At 39.9% G+C, this 13,888-nt stretch overlaps 1 protein-coding gene across 1 annotated transcript; it reads left to right on the plus strand.

Moving 5' to 3' along the window:
* Positions 1-11,551: 11,551 nt before the first annotated feature.
* LOC103192412 (40S ribosomal protein S2-like) lies at positions 11,552-12,777 on the plus strand. The gene is given in 2 exon segments (XM_042780217.1): positions 11,552-11,571; positions 12,183-12,777. Coding segments are annotated over 2 exon segments (615 nt in total).
* The last annotated feature ends 1,111 nt before the right edge of the window (positions 12,778-13,888 follow it).

Consider the following 13,888-nt stretch of genomic DNA (forward strand, 5'->3'; position numbering starts at 1 on the left):
CACTAACAATGACTACTCCAAAAAAGAAACCAAGAGAATACCATTTACAATAGCTCCCAAATCAATATAATCTCTAGGAATTAATCTAACCAGGGAAATAAAAGACTAATACAATTAAAATTATAAAAAACTACTAAAAATGATTAAAAGCAATCTACAAAACATGGAAAGACATCCTATGCTCACAGACTGGAAGACTTAATATAGTGAAAATGTCTACAGATGCAACAGAATCCCAATACAAATCTCAACATTTTTTACTGATATGGAAAAACTAATTACCAACTTCATATGAAAAGGAAAGAAACCCTGAATAGCCAAAGCAATATTGAAGGAAAAGAACAAAGCAGGAGAACTCACATTCCCTGATATCAAAACGTACCATACAGCCACTGTAATCAACATAGACTGGTATTAGCTAAATGATAGACACAGACCTTTGGAATAAAACTGAGAACTCAGAATTAAACACAGCCATGTAAGGGCAACTGTTTGTAGACAAGGGCTCCAAGTCCATTCAGTGAGACAGAAACAATCTCTTAAATAAGTGGTGCTGGGAAAACTGGATATCTATCTGCAGAAAAATGAAACACAAAAACTAATTCAAAATGATCAAACACCTAAATGTTAAACCTAAAACTATAAAAATCGTAGAAGAAAACAGAGGGAGAAAAATATGGGACCTCATATTTTGTAAAAACAGGATAATATACATTACAACAAATGCATGAATAGAAGAAGACAAAGTAGATAAATGGGACCTCATAAAAATTAGAAATGTATGCTCATCAAAATACAGCCCCTAGCCACATGCCTGGCTCTCTGGGGCCAGGCTTTTAAAAAAAAATCTGGCCCCAAAAGCCAAGCCAGGCAGCCCCAAGCTGCATGCCCACCTCTCTGGGCCTTAAAATAAAGCCAGCCCCAAAAGTCAAGGTAAGCAGCCCTGAGCTCCAGAGAGGCAACTGTGAGGCTCAGGGCTGCTTGGCTTGGCTTCAGGGCCAGCTTTATTTCAAGGCCAGACCCTGGTACTAGGCACTGAGTAGTTATGAACAACTAAGGGAGGTGAACTTGTCTGTCAGTTTGTTGTCCTGTGGTGACTTACGTGTTGCTGTGAGGCTGGAGGCTATGCCACTGGTGTTGCAAAATGCCAGCAGGGTTACCCATGGTGGACAGGTTTCAGTAGAGCTTCTGGGCTAAGACAAACTTGGAAGAAGGAAGGCCATCCACTTCTCAAACAATTGGCCAGTAAAAATCTTATGAATAGCAGTGAAACACTGTCTGGTATATTACTAGAAAACTTTATGAATAACTCTGAAACATTCTCAGATATAGTGCTGGAAGATGAGCCCATCAGTTGGGAAGGCACTGGGGAAGAGCTAACTCATCAGAGTAGAGACGACCTTAATGATATGGATGGAGTAAAGATTTCGGGACCTCCATTGGCTGATGTGGCACAACTCAAAATGAGTAAAAACAGATGCAAACATCCATTAATAATCAGAACATGGAATGTATGAAGTATGAATTTAGGAAAATTGGAAGTTGTCAAAAATGAAATGGAATACATAAAGCTCAATATCATAGACAATGGGAAAAAAAATAAATCAACTCACTGCCATCGATTTGGACCTGACTCATAGCGACCCCTCCTTGGTTTTCTGAGGCATTACAGAAGTAGATTGCTTAATCTTCTTTCCAAAGAGTGGCTGGTGGGTTTGAACCATCAGCCTTCTGGTTAGCAGTCAAATGCCTTAAGCACTATGCCACCAGAGCACCTATCCTAGGCATTAGTGAGCTGAAATGGACTGGTTTTGGCCATTTTGAATCAGACAACCATATGATTCACTATGCCGGGAATGACAAATTGAAAAGGAATGGTGTGGCATTCATCATCACAAAGACTGTTTCAAGATCTGTTCTGATGTACAATGCTATCAGTAATAGGATAATATCCATACGCCTCCAAGGAAGAGCAGTTAACACTACTATTATTAAAATCTATGCACCAACCACCAAAGCCAAAGATGAGGAAACTGAACATTTCTACCAACGTCTGCAATCTGAAATTGACCGAACATGTAATCAAGATGCGTTGATTATCACAGGAGACTGGAATGCGAAAGTTGGAAACAAAGAAGAGTTACCAGTAGTTGGAAAATATGGCCTTCATGACAGAAATAACACTGGAGAGTGCATGCTGGAATTTTGCAAGACCAACTATTTATTCATTGCAAATATCTTTTTCCAACAACACAAACAAGGGCTATACACGTGGACTTCACCAGATGGAATACACAGGAATGAGATTGACTACATCTGTGGCAAGAGGTGATGGAGAGGCTCAATATCTTCAGCCAAAACAAGGCCAGGAGCTGACTGTGGAACATTCCATCAACTGCTCATATGCAAGTTCAAGTTGAAGTTGAAGACAATTAAAATAAGTCCACGAGAGCCAAAATATGACCTTGATAATATCTCTCCTGAATTTAGAGTTCATCTAAAGTATAGATTTGATGGATCGAACACCAATGACTGAAAACCAGAGGAATTGTGGGATGACATCAAGAATATCATTCATGAAGAAAGCAAGAGGTCATTAAAAGGACAAGAAAGGAAAAGAGACAAAAATGCATGTCAGAAGAGACTCTGAAACTTGCCCTTGAGTGGAGAGTAGCTAAAGTAAATGCAAGAAATGACAAGATAAAAGAACTGAACAGAAGATTTAAAAGAGCAGCTTGAGAAGACAAAGCCAATTACTATAATGAAACGTGCAAAGAAGACCTGGTGTTTGGAAACCAAAAGGGAAGAACACCCTCAGCATTTCTCAAGCTGCAAGAACTGAGGAAAAATTTAAGCCTTGAGTTGCAATATTTAAAAATTCTATGGACAAATACTGAGTGATGCAGAAAACATCAAAAGAAGATGGAAGGAATACAGAGTCACTGTACCAAAAAGAATTAGTTGATATTCATCCATTTCAGGAGGTGGTATATGATCAAGAACTAATGGTACTGAAGGAAGAAGTCGAAGCTGCCCTGAAGGAACTGGCAAAGAACAAGGGTCCAGGAATTAATGGAATACCCATTGAGATGTTTCAACAAATACATGCTAGGCTGGAGGCACTCACTCAGCTATGCTAAGAGATTTGGAAGACAGCTACCTGGCCAACTTATTGGAAGAGATCCATATTTGTACCCATTCCAAAGAAAGGTGATCCCACAGAATGTGGAAATTACTGAACAATATCATTAATATCATGCACAAGTAAAATCTTACTAAGATAATTCAAAAATGGTTGCAGCAGTATATTGACAGAGAGCTTCCACAAATGCAAGCTGGATTCAGAAGAGGACATGGAATGAGGGATATCATAGCTAATGTTAGATGGATCTTGGCTCAAAGTGAAGAATACCAGAAAGATATTTACTTATGTTATATGGAAAAGCATTCGATTGTGTGGACCATAACAAATTATGGATAACATTGAGAAGAATGGGAATTCCAGAGCACCCGATTATACTCATGAAGAACCTGTATATACATCAAGAGGCTGTTATTGAAACAGAACAAGGGGATACTGCATGGTTTTAAATCAAGAAAGGAGTGTGTCAGAGTTATATCCTTTCACCATACTTATTCAACTTGTATACTGAGCAAATATATCCGAGAATCTGGATTATATGAAGAAGAACGTGACATCAGGATTGAAGGAAGACTCATTAACAACTTGCAATATGCAGATGTCACAACTTTCCTTGTTGAAAGTGAGAATGACTTGAAGCACTTACTGATGAAGGTTAAAGACTAGAGTCTTAAGTATGAATTACACTTCAATATTAAGAAAAAGAAATCCTTACAACTGGTCCAATAAACAACTTCATTATGGATGGAGAAAAGATTGAAGTTGTCATGGATTTCATATTTCTTGGTTCTACACTCAATACCAATGGAAGCTGCAGTCAAGACATCAGATGACATACTGCATTGGGCAAATCTACAGTAAAAATCTCTTTAAAGTGCTGAAAAGTAAAGATGTCTCTTTGAAAATTAAGGTGCACCTAATCCAAGCCTTGGTATTTTCAATCACCTCATATGCATGTGAGAGCTGGACAATGAATAAGGAAGACCGAAGAAGAGTTGATGCTTTTGAATTGTGGTGTTGGAGACGAATGTTAAGAGTACTATGGACTGCTAAGAGGACTAACATATCTGTCCTGAAAGAAGTGCAGTGGGAATGCTCCTTAGAGAATGGCCAGATTTCACCTCACCTACTTTGGTCATGTTGTCAGAAGGAAACATTCTCTGGAGAAGGATACCATGCTTGGTAAAGGGGAGGGTCAACAAAAAAGGGGAAGGCCCTCAACAAGATGGATTGACACAGTGGCTGCAACAATAGGCTCAGTTATAGCAAGGATTATGAGGCTGGCACAGGACTGGACAGTGTTTCGTTCTGCTGTGCGTAGGGTCACTATGAGCCAGAGATTACTTGACGGCACCTAACAACAACAACAACATCAAAAGACTTTATTAAAAGAGCAAACAGCCTGTAAACTTACAGACTGGGAAAAGAAATCTTTGGAAATGACTTACTCAATAAGGTTTAATCTCTAAAACCTATAAAAAGCTGCAACAACTCAACGACAACATAAATCAAACAACTGAATCACAAAATGGGCAAAGGACAGAACTTTCAACAAAGAGGGCATCCAAAAAGCCAACGAACATATGAAAAGGAGTTCCTGATCATTAGCCCTTAGAGAGATACAAAACAAAACTACAATGGGACATCATCTCACCTCGCTAAAATAGCACTGATTTTAAAAAAAAGAAAGAAAAAGAAAAAGATAACATGGCGAGGATGTGTGGAGATTGAAAACTTTATCCATTGCTGGTTGGACTGTAAAATGGGACAACCACTATGGAAAATGGTACGGCACTTTCTCAAAAAACTAGAAATATAACTACCTTATGATCCAGCAATCCCACACCTAGGTATATACCTTTGTTGTGGTTGTTAGGTGCGGTCGATTCAGCCTCAACTCATAGCGACCCTCTGTACAACAGAACAAAACTGCACACTCCTGCTCCATCCTCACAATCCTTGCTATGCCTGGGCACATCATTGTAGCCACTGTGCCAATCCATCTTCCCCTTCTTCTCTGACCCTCTAACTTTACCAAGCATGATATCCTTCCCAGGGATCAGTCCCTTCTGACATGACCAAAGGAGGTAAGATGAAGTCTGGGTATTCTCGCTTGCAAGGCACATTCTGGCTGCACTTTTTCCAGGACAGATTTGTTCATTCTTCTGGAAGTCCACGGTATTTTCAGGATTCTTCACCAACATCATAATTCAAAGGCATCAACTGTTCTTCAGTCTTCCTTATTCATTGTCCAGCTTTCACATGCATACATGGCAATTGAAAATACCATGGCTTAGGTCAGGTGCACCTTGGTTGTCAAAGTGACATCTTTGTTTCTTAACACTTTAAAGAGGTTTTTTACAGCAGATTTTCCCAGTGCAGTATGACATCTGATTTCCTGACTGTTGTTTCTATGGGTGTTGACTGGGGATCCAAGTAAAATGAAATCCCTGACAGCTTCAATCTTTTCTCCATTTATCATGATGTTGCTTATTGGTCCAGTTGTGAGGATTTTTTTTATTATGTCGAGGTGCAATCCATCCTGAAGACTGTAGTCTTTGATCTTCATCAGTAACTGCCTCAAATCCTCTTCCCTTTCAGCAAGCAAGGTTGTGTCATCTGCATATCACATGTTCTTAATGGTTCTTCCTCCCATCCTGATGCCACATTCTTCTTCATATAGTCCAGGTTATTGGATTTGCTCAGCATACAGACTGACTAAGTATGGTGAGAGGATACAACCCGGATGCACACCTTTCCTGAAATTAAACCATGCAGTATCCCCTTGTTCTGTTTGAACGACAGCCTCTTGGCCTATGTAAATGTTCCTCATCAAAACAATTAAGTGTTCTGAATTCCCACCACTATTGACAATGTTACCATAATTTGTTATGGTCCACACAGTTAAATACCTTTGCATAAATGCAGTCAATAAAACACAGGTAAACATCTTTCTGGTATCCTTTGCTTTCAACTAAGGTCCATCTGACATCAGCAATGATATTCCTTCTTCCACGTTCTCTTTTGAATCCAGCTTGCATTTCTGGAAGTTCCCTGTCAATATACTGCTGCAACCATTTTTGAATTATCCTCAGCAAGATTTAACTTGTGTGTGATAGTAATGCTATTGCTTGATAATTTCCACATTCTGTTGGATCACCTTTCTTTGGAATGGTCACAAATATGGATCTCTTCTAATCAGCTGGCCAGGTAGCTGTCTTCCAAATTTCTTGGCATAAACAAATAAGCATCTCCAGCACTGCATCCGTTTTTTAAAAACATCTCTATGTGTATTCTGTCAGTTCCTGGAGTCTTGTTTTTCACCAGTTCCTTCAGTGCAGCCTCAACTTATTCCTTTAATCATTCATTCTTGATCACATGTTACCTCCTGAAATAGTTGGATATTGACCGATTCTTTTTTGATACAGTGACTGTGTATATTCCTTCCATCTTCTTTTGATGCTTCCTGCATCATTCAATATTTTGCCCACAGAATCTTTCAATATTGCAACTCAAGGCTTGAATCTATCCTTCAGTTCTTTCAGCTTGAGAAATACTGAGTGTACTCTTACCATCTGGTTTCCTAACTCCAGGTTTTGCACATTTCATTATACTACTTTACTTTGTCTTCTCGAGCTGCATTTTGTATCTTCTGTTCAATTCTTTTATTTCAGCACTTCTTCCATTCACTTTAGCTACTCTGCATTCAAGAGCAAGTTTCAGAGTCTCTTCTGACAGCCATTTTGGTCTTTTCTTCCTTTCCTCTCTTTTCAATGACTGCTTTCTTCGTGTATTATGTTCTTGATGCCATCCCCCATCTTGTCTGGTCTTCAGTCATTAGTGTTCAATGTGTCAAATCTATTCTTCAAATGGTCTCTAAATTCAGGTGGAATATAATCAAGGTTGTATTTTGGCTCTTGTCAACTTATTTTAATTTTCTTTAGCTTCAACCTGGACTTGCATATGAGCAACTGATGGTCTGTTCCACAGTCAGCTCTTGGCTTTGTTTTGACTGGTGTTATTGAGCTTTCTATTGCCTCTTCCCACAGATGTAGTCTATCTGATTCCTGTGTATTCCATATGGTGAGGTCTACATGTGTAGCTGCTATTTATGTTGTTGAAAAAAAGTATTTGCAATGAATAAGTTGTTGGCCTAGCAAAATTCTATCATGTGACCTTTAGCATCATTTCTGTCACCAAAACTATATTTTCCAACTACCGATGATTCTTCTTTGTTTCCAACTTTCACATTCCAACCAACAATTATCAATACACCTTGACTACAAGTTTGCCCAATTTCAGACTGCAGAAGTTGGTAAATATCTTCAATTTCTTCACCTTTGGCTTTAGTAATTGATATGTGTATTTGAATAATCACCGTATTAGCTGATCTTTCTTGTAGTCATATGGATACTATCCTTTCCCTGACAGTATTGTACTTCAGGATTGAACTTGAGATATTCTTTTTGATGATGAATGTGACAGCATTCCTCTTCAATTTGTCATCCCCTGCATACTAGAGCATATGATTTTCTGATCGAAAATGGCCAATATCAGTCCATTTCAGCTTACTAATGTCTAGGATATTGATCTTTCATGTTTCATTTCATTTCTGATAACTTCCAATTTTCCTAGATTCATACATTGTACATTCTATGTTCTGATTATTAATGAATGCTTGCAGCTGTTTCTTCCCATTTTGAGTGGCTCCCCATAAGCAAATGAAGGTCCTGAAAGCTTTACTCCACCCATGTCATTAATGTCAGCTTTACTTTGAGAAGGCTGCTCTTCCCCAGATGTATTTTGAGTGCCTTCCAACCTGAGGCGCTCATCTTCCAGCATTGTATCAGAAAATGTTTCAGGGCTATTCATAAAGTTTTCCAGTAATATACCAGGCAGTGTTTCACTGCTATTCATAAAGGTTTCAGTGGCCTGTTTTTTCAGAAGTGAATGGCCCCATCCTTCTTCCCACTCTGTCTTTGTCTGGAAGCTCCACTGAAACTTTCTACCATGGGTGACCCTGCTGGTATTTGAAATATTGGTGGTATAGCTTCCAGCCTCAAAGCCACATGGAAGTTACCACAGTATGACAAGCTGACAGATAAGTAGTGGATAAATATACCCTGGAGACCTAAAAATAATGACATGAACAGACACATGCACACATATGTTCATTATTGCTTTATTCACAATATCAAATCAATGGAAATAGCCTAAGTGCCCATCAACTGATGAATGAATAAGCAAATTGAGGTGCATACATACAATGGAATACTAAACACACATAAAGAACAACAATGAATTTGCAAAACATATTACAATATGGTTGGACTTGGAAGGCATAATGCTAAGTGAAGTAGATCAAGCATATTAGGACAAATATTGTAAGATACCTCTTTTATAAGAAGACAAAAATAGATATATACAGACAGACCAGAAAGAGGAGGGGGATAGTGGAAAGTACTCTTCTAGATTGTACAGATTATTTATTTATTCATTTACTTTTTGGTGAAGGGAAAAGGGGCACCAAATGTGGATGTAGTGAGCATAGCACAAACAAAATAAAAACAAGTGTTTGAGCACATGTGGATGGGTATAGGCATATTGGTATATGGGTATGTACAGTTGTGTACATTGGAGAGAACAGATAGAAGTATCTATAACCAAACCAAAACCAAACTCACTGCCGTCAAATCAGATCTGGCTCACAGTGACCCCTCCTTGGGTTTCCAAGGCAGTATCACTATGGAAGTAGATTGCTCAACCTTCTTTCTGGGGAGTGACTGGTCGGTTTGAACCGCCAGTCTTCTGGTTAGTAGTCAAATGCCTTAGCCACTACGCTACCAGAGCTCCCAGAAGTATCTATAGGTACATATAAATACAAACATGTGGTTCAAGTATATATATTTAAAACACAAATATGGATACTCCACAGACATAACTAAGCACCTTCCAAGGTTTGGTCCTAAGGTTGAAAGCTTAGAACCATAGTCTTATGGAACAACACAGTCATTGGCATAAGATATTGTTGTTGGTGGCATGTGCCACTGAGTTGGTTTTGACTTATAGTGACCCTATGTAAAACACTGCCTGGTCATGTGCCATCCTCACAATTGTTGCTATGTTTGAGCCCATTGTAGCAGCAACTGTATCAAATCATCTCAGTGAGGGCCTTCTTCTTTTTCATTGACCCTCTACTTTACCAAGCATGATATCCTTCTCCAGGGACTGATCCTTCCTGATAATATGTCCAAAGTACATGAGATGAAGTCTCGTCATCATCCCTTCTAAGGAGCATTCTGGCTGTACTTCCTTCAAGACTATTTGTTCTTCCAGAAATTCATAGTATATTCAATATTCTTTGCTAATACCATAATTCAAATGCATCAATTCTTCTTTGCTCTTCCTTAATCACTGTCCAGGTTTTGCATGCACATGAGACAATTGAAAATACCATGGGTTGGGTCAAGTACATCTTAGTCCTTACAGGTGGCATCTTTGCTTTTTAACACTTTAAAAACACATTAAAAAATTTTATTTCTTAAATAATTTTGTTTCATGGTACTGATTACAATCCCAACAATAAACAGCTCTCTTTTTATTTCCTCCCTGTGGTCACCCCTTCCCTGTGTTGTTCTTATCTGGGTATCCCTGTCTATCGAGATTTCCCTCTACACAAATGCTGCCCTTCTGATCTCTCATGGTTGATTGAGCTCAGGGTGTATCTCCTTGGGGTAGGTGGGTGCATCACCCTTGGGTAGCTGTTCTGCTTGTCAGCATTTCTACCGTTTGGTTGAGAGCTAATCCATGGAAGTGAGTCCAGTTCCAGGCCTGAAGGATAACCCAGGGCCATAGTCTCAGGGGTTCCACTGGTCTCTATCCAACCAGTAATTCAGGTCATTTTTGTGTTTTTGAATTTTGTTCCACATTTTTCCTTCCAATCATCCAGGATGTCCAATTTACATCCCTTTCTGAGTGGTTGGCATTGGTAGCTGGGCACCATCTACCCATCTTCTCATCTCAGGGTCATGAAGGCTGAGGTTCCCATGGTCCATTAGTCCCTTGGATTAATTGTTTCCACATGACTTTGATTTTCTTCACTCTTCTTTGCTCTAGATGAGGACAGACCAATAGTTGCAACTTAGATAGCTGCTCAAAAGCTTTCAAGACCCCAGTCAATCCTCACCAAAGTAGGATGTAGAACAAAATTTTTATGTACTATGTTGTGACAATTGAACTTGATGTCCACCAAGACCATGTTCCCGAGCCCACAGTCCTGGCAACTCACTCCCTCAAGGTGCTTGGTTGTCGCTGAGAAGCTACCCCAACCTTGTCCCCTGTTAGTTCTATAATGTACATGGCTGTTTTGTAGCACAAATACAGATGTAGGAATATCATCAGCCAAATCTATCTATGGTCATGGGTATATTCCCATTCACCTACCCACACCTGATCTTCTCACCTGTAGACTAGTGTTTGTTGTCAGACAATGCAGCATTGTGTATGTAATAGTATTTGCCTCTGTTGTCTATACCTTTTGTGCACCTCTTTGTGTCTTCTTTTTCCCCTTGTTATTGTGCTGCTCACACATTTTTGTTCTATTGACTTTCCCTTCACCCAATTCAACATATGACTCTTAATTACTCAGAAACTTTCCCTCCCCTTTTAAAGAGGTCTTTTGCATCAGAGTTGTCCAATGCAATATGTCATTAGACTTTCTTGACTGCTGCTTCCATGGCTGTTGATGATGGATTCAAGTAAAATGAAATCCTTGACAACTTCAATATCTTCTCCATTTATCATGATGTTGCTTATTGGTCTAGTTATGAGGATTTTTGTTTTCTTTATGTGGAGATGTAATCCATACTGAAGGCTGTAGTCTTTGATCTTCATCAATAAGTGCTTCAAGTCTTAGCTTTCAGCATGCAAGGTTCTGTCATCTACTATTACAGGCTATTAATGATCTTCCTCCAATCCTGATGCCATGTTCTCCTTTATACAGTCCAGCTTCTCAGATTATTTTCTCAGCATACAGATTGAGTAAGTATGGTGAAAGGATACAACCCTGATTCATACCTTTTAAACCATGCAGTATCCCTTTGTTTGGGTGACTGTCTCTTGGTCTATCTATAGGTTCTGCATAAGCATAATTAAATGTTCTGGAATTCCTATTCTTCACAATGTTAGCCATAATTTGTTATTATCTATACAATCAAATGCATTTGTGTAGTCAATAAAACACAGGTAAACATCTTTCTGGAATTCTCTGCTTTCAGCCAAGATCTGACATCAGCAATAACAGCCCTCATTCCATGTCCTCTTCTGAATCTGGCTTGAATTTGTGGCAGTTCCTTGGTACTGCTGCAATCATTTTTGAATTACCTTTAACCAAACATAGTTCACAAAAGCATGATCTGCATCTTAGAGAAGTGAGTAGCACCCGGGGTCTTAAAAGTTTGCAAGCAGCCATCTAAGATGCAACTACAGGTCTCTACTTGCCAGGAACAAAATAGTAAGAAGGTAACCAAAAGCTCAGAGAAGGTACTAGTCTACATAAGCCACAACACATTGTACCCTGAGACCAGATGGTGCCACTGACCATTCTGATCAGCGTTACAATAGATGGTCTCAAATAGAATGGGAGAAAAAATGTTTACCAGAACTAAAATTTGTATTTAAAAATAAATAAATAAATAAAGCCAGACAAACCGGAAAAGTAGCAAACAGAGAATTCCCTGAGACTAGCACCCTGAGAGGCTTTTTAAACCTAAAACAGAGCCTATCCCCTGATACCACTATTTAGTGAAATAGCAGAGTGGCACACACTAAAAACGATGTTACCCAGAAGACTGGTTCTCTACTTAAAATCATCAATATGAGACTGAAAGTTCAACAATTACTCAAAAGCAAAGATGAGCTTCTTCTCGGAAAATACACAAACGGCAGATTATGCCAGTGTAGAGGGAGGGCCTAGAGGCCCTGCGGGCCCTGGGGGTCCTGGCATGTGAGCCCTTGGCAACTTCTGTGGAGGTCTGAGCAGCAGCCTGCAGGGTTGGAACAGTGGCAGAGGTTGGAGCTGTAGCCAAGGCCTCAGAGCTTGTGGAGGAAAAGCAGAGGACAGGGAATGGCTCTCCACCACCACACTGGGATGTCTGGTCAAGGACATAAAGATCAAGTGCCTGGAGGATATTTATCTCTTTTTCTTGCTCATTAAGGAGTCTGAGATCATTGACTTTTTCCTAGGGATGTCCTTCAAGGATGAGATTTTTAAAATCATGTCCATGTAGAAGCAGATGCATGCTGGCCAGCAGACCAGGTTTAAGGCATTCACTGCCATTGGGGACTACAAAGGCCATGTTGGCCTGGGTGTTACGTTCTCCAATGAGGTGGCCACTGCCATTGGTGGGACCATCATCCTGGCCAACCTCTCCATTGTTCCTGTGCAGGGAGAGCATTGGATGAACAAGATCAGTAAGCTCCACGCTATTCCCTGCAAGGTGACCAGCTGTTGCAGTTCTATGCTCGTACATTTCATTCCTGTGCCCAGAGGCACCAGCACAGTCTTGGCCCTTGTGCTCAAGAAGCTCCTCAGGATGGTTGGTATTGATGACTACTATACCTCAGCCAGGGGCTGAACTGCCACTGGGCAACTTTGCTAAGGCTGCCTTTGATGCCTTCTCAAACCCCTACAGCTTTCTCACTCCAGACCTCTGGAAAGAGACGATGTTCAGTAAATATTCCTACCAAGAATGCATTGACCCACATCAGAGTAATGATGCAGAGGACTCAGTCTTCAGGTGTAGCCACCACATAGTGATTTTTATACAAGAAAAATAAAGTGAGTTAATTGTGCCTTGAAAAAAAAATAGCAAAGATGAGATGATAAGGTGGCAGAAAAACTGGAGTACTGGAAATGGAATAAACAGAACACAAGTACAGAGAACGCTGACACTTTGTGACAAACATAACTAATGTCATGGAACAATGTGTGTGGAAATGGTCAAATAGGAACCTAATTTGTTGTGTAAAGTTTCACCAAAATCTCAATAAAACATAAATAAATAAAAGACAAAGGCTTGTCAACAGAAGCAAGGGGTCCTCTGGAAATGTAGGCTGCAGATGAGAAATCATGCAGGGGTCAAAAACAATACATTTAATCATGAAAGAATTCATACCCTTCTGTGAAAGTAACCACCAAGAGAGGTTCTGTGAAAGGAAACACCACATAGGAAGTAAGAGCCATGCCCCCTACCCTCCTTCCCTTTCCCCAGATGATCAGACACAGGGAAGGGGTATTAGTGAACCACTCCATTGCAATCTGCAGCCTGAACTCCTCAATCATGTTAACAGAGCAGAGGTGATGTTACTAGGTGTCATTGGGCCTTTTTCCTCACCTAAAAATGAGGGAGCTGGTTAAGATCTGGTTTCCACTGAGGGGTCTCATAAGTTCTTGATGTTGGAACCCAGGTCAATGGAGACACCAGAGATGTCCTAGTCAGAGGGACTTTGCCTCAATTCCAGCTCCATATGCTGACTTCACCTCTGTGGTCCTCAGTCTTCTCATCTACAAATTTAGAGACCAGATCTACCTTATAGCATGACTGAGAAGATTAAAGCTCTAGAAAAATGTTATTCTCCCTAGGGGCCTCAAAGGTATAAGATATCTCCAAATCTCCAAATGACTGCCTTCATTCTGGCAGACACAAGGCACCCACACCCACTGCTAGATAAAATGACTGACTGTGC

Source organism: Orycteropus afer, unplaced genomic scaffold (assembly GCF_000298275.1).
Source record: "Orycteropus afer afer isolate SDZICR_OR568_19922 unplaced genomic scaffold, OryAfe1.0 scaffold00027, whole genome shotgun sequence".
Taxonomy (NCBI): domain Eukaryota; kingdom Metazoa; phylum Chordata; class Mammalia; order Tubulidentata; family Orycteropodidae; genus Orycteropus; species Orycteropus afer.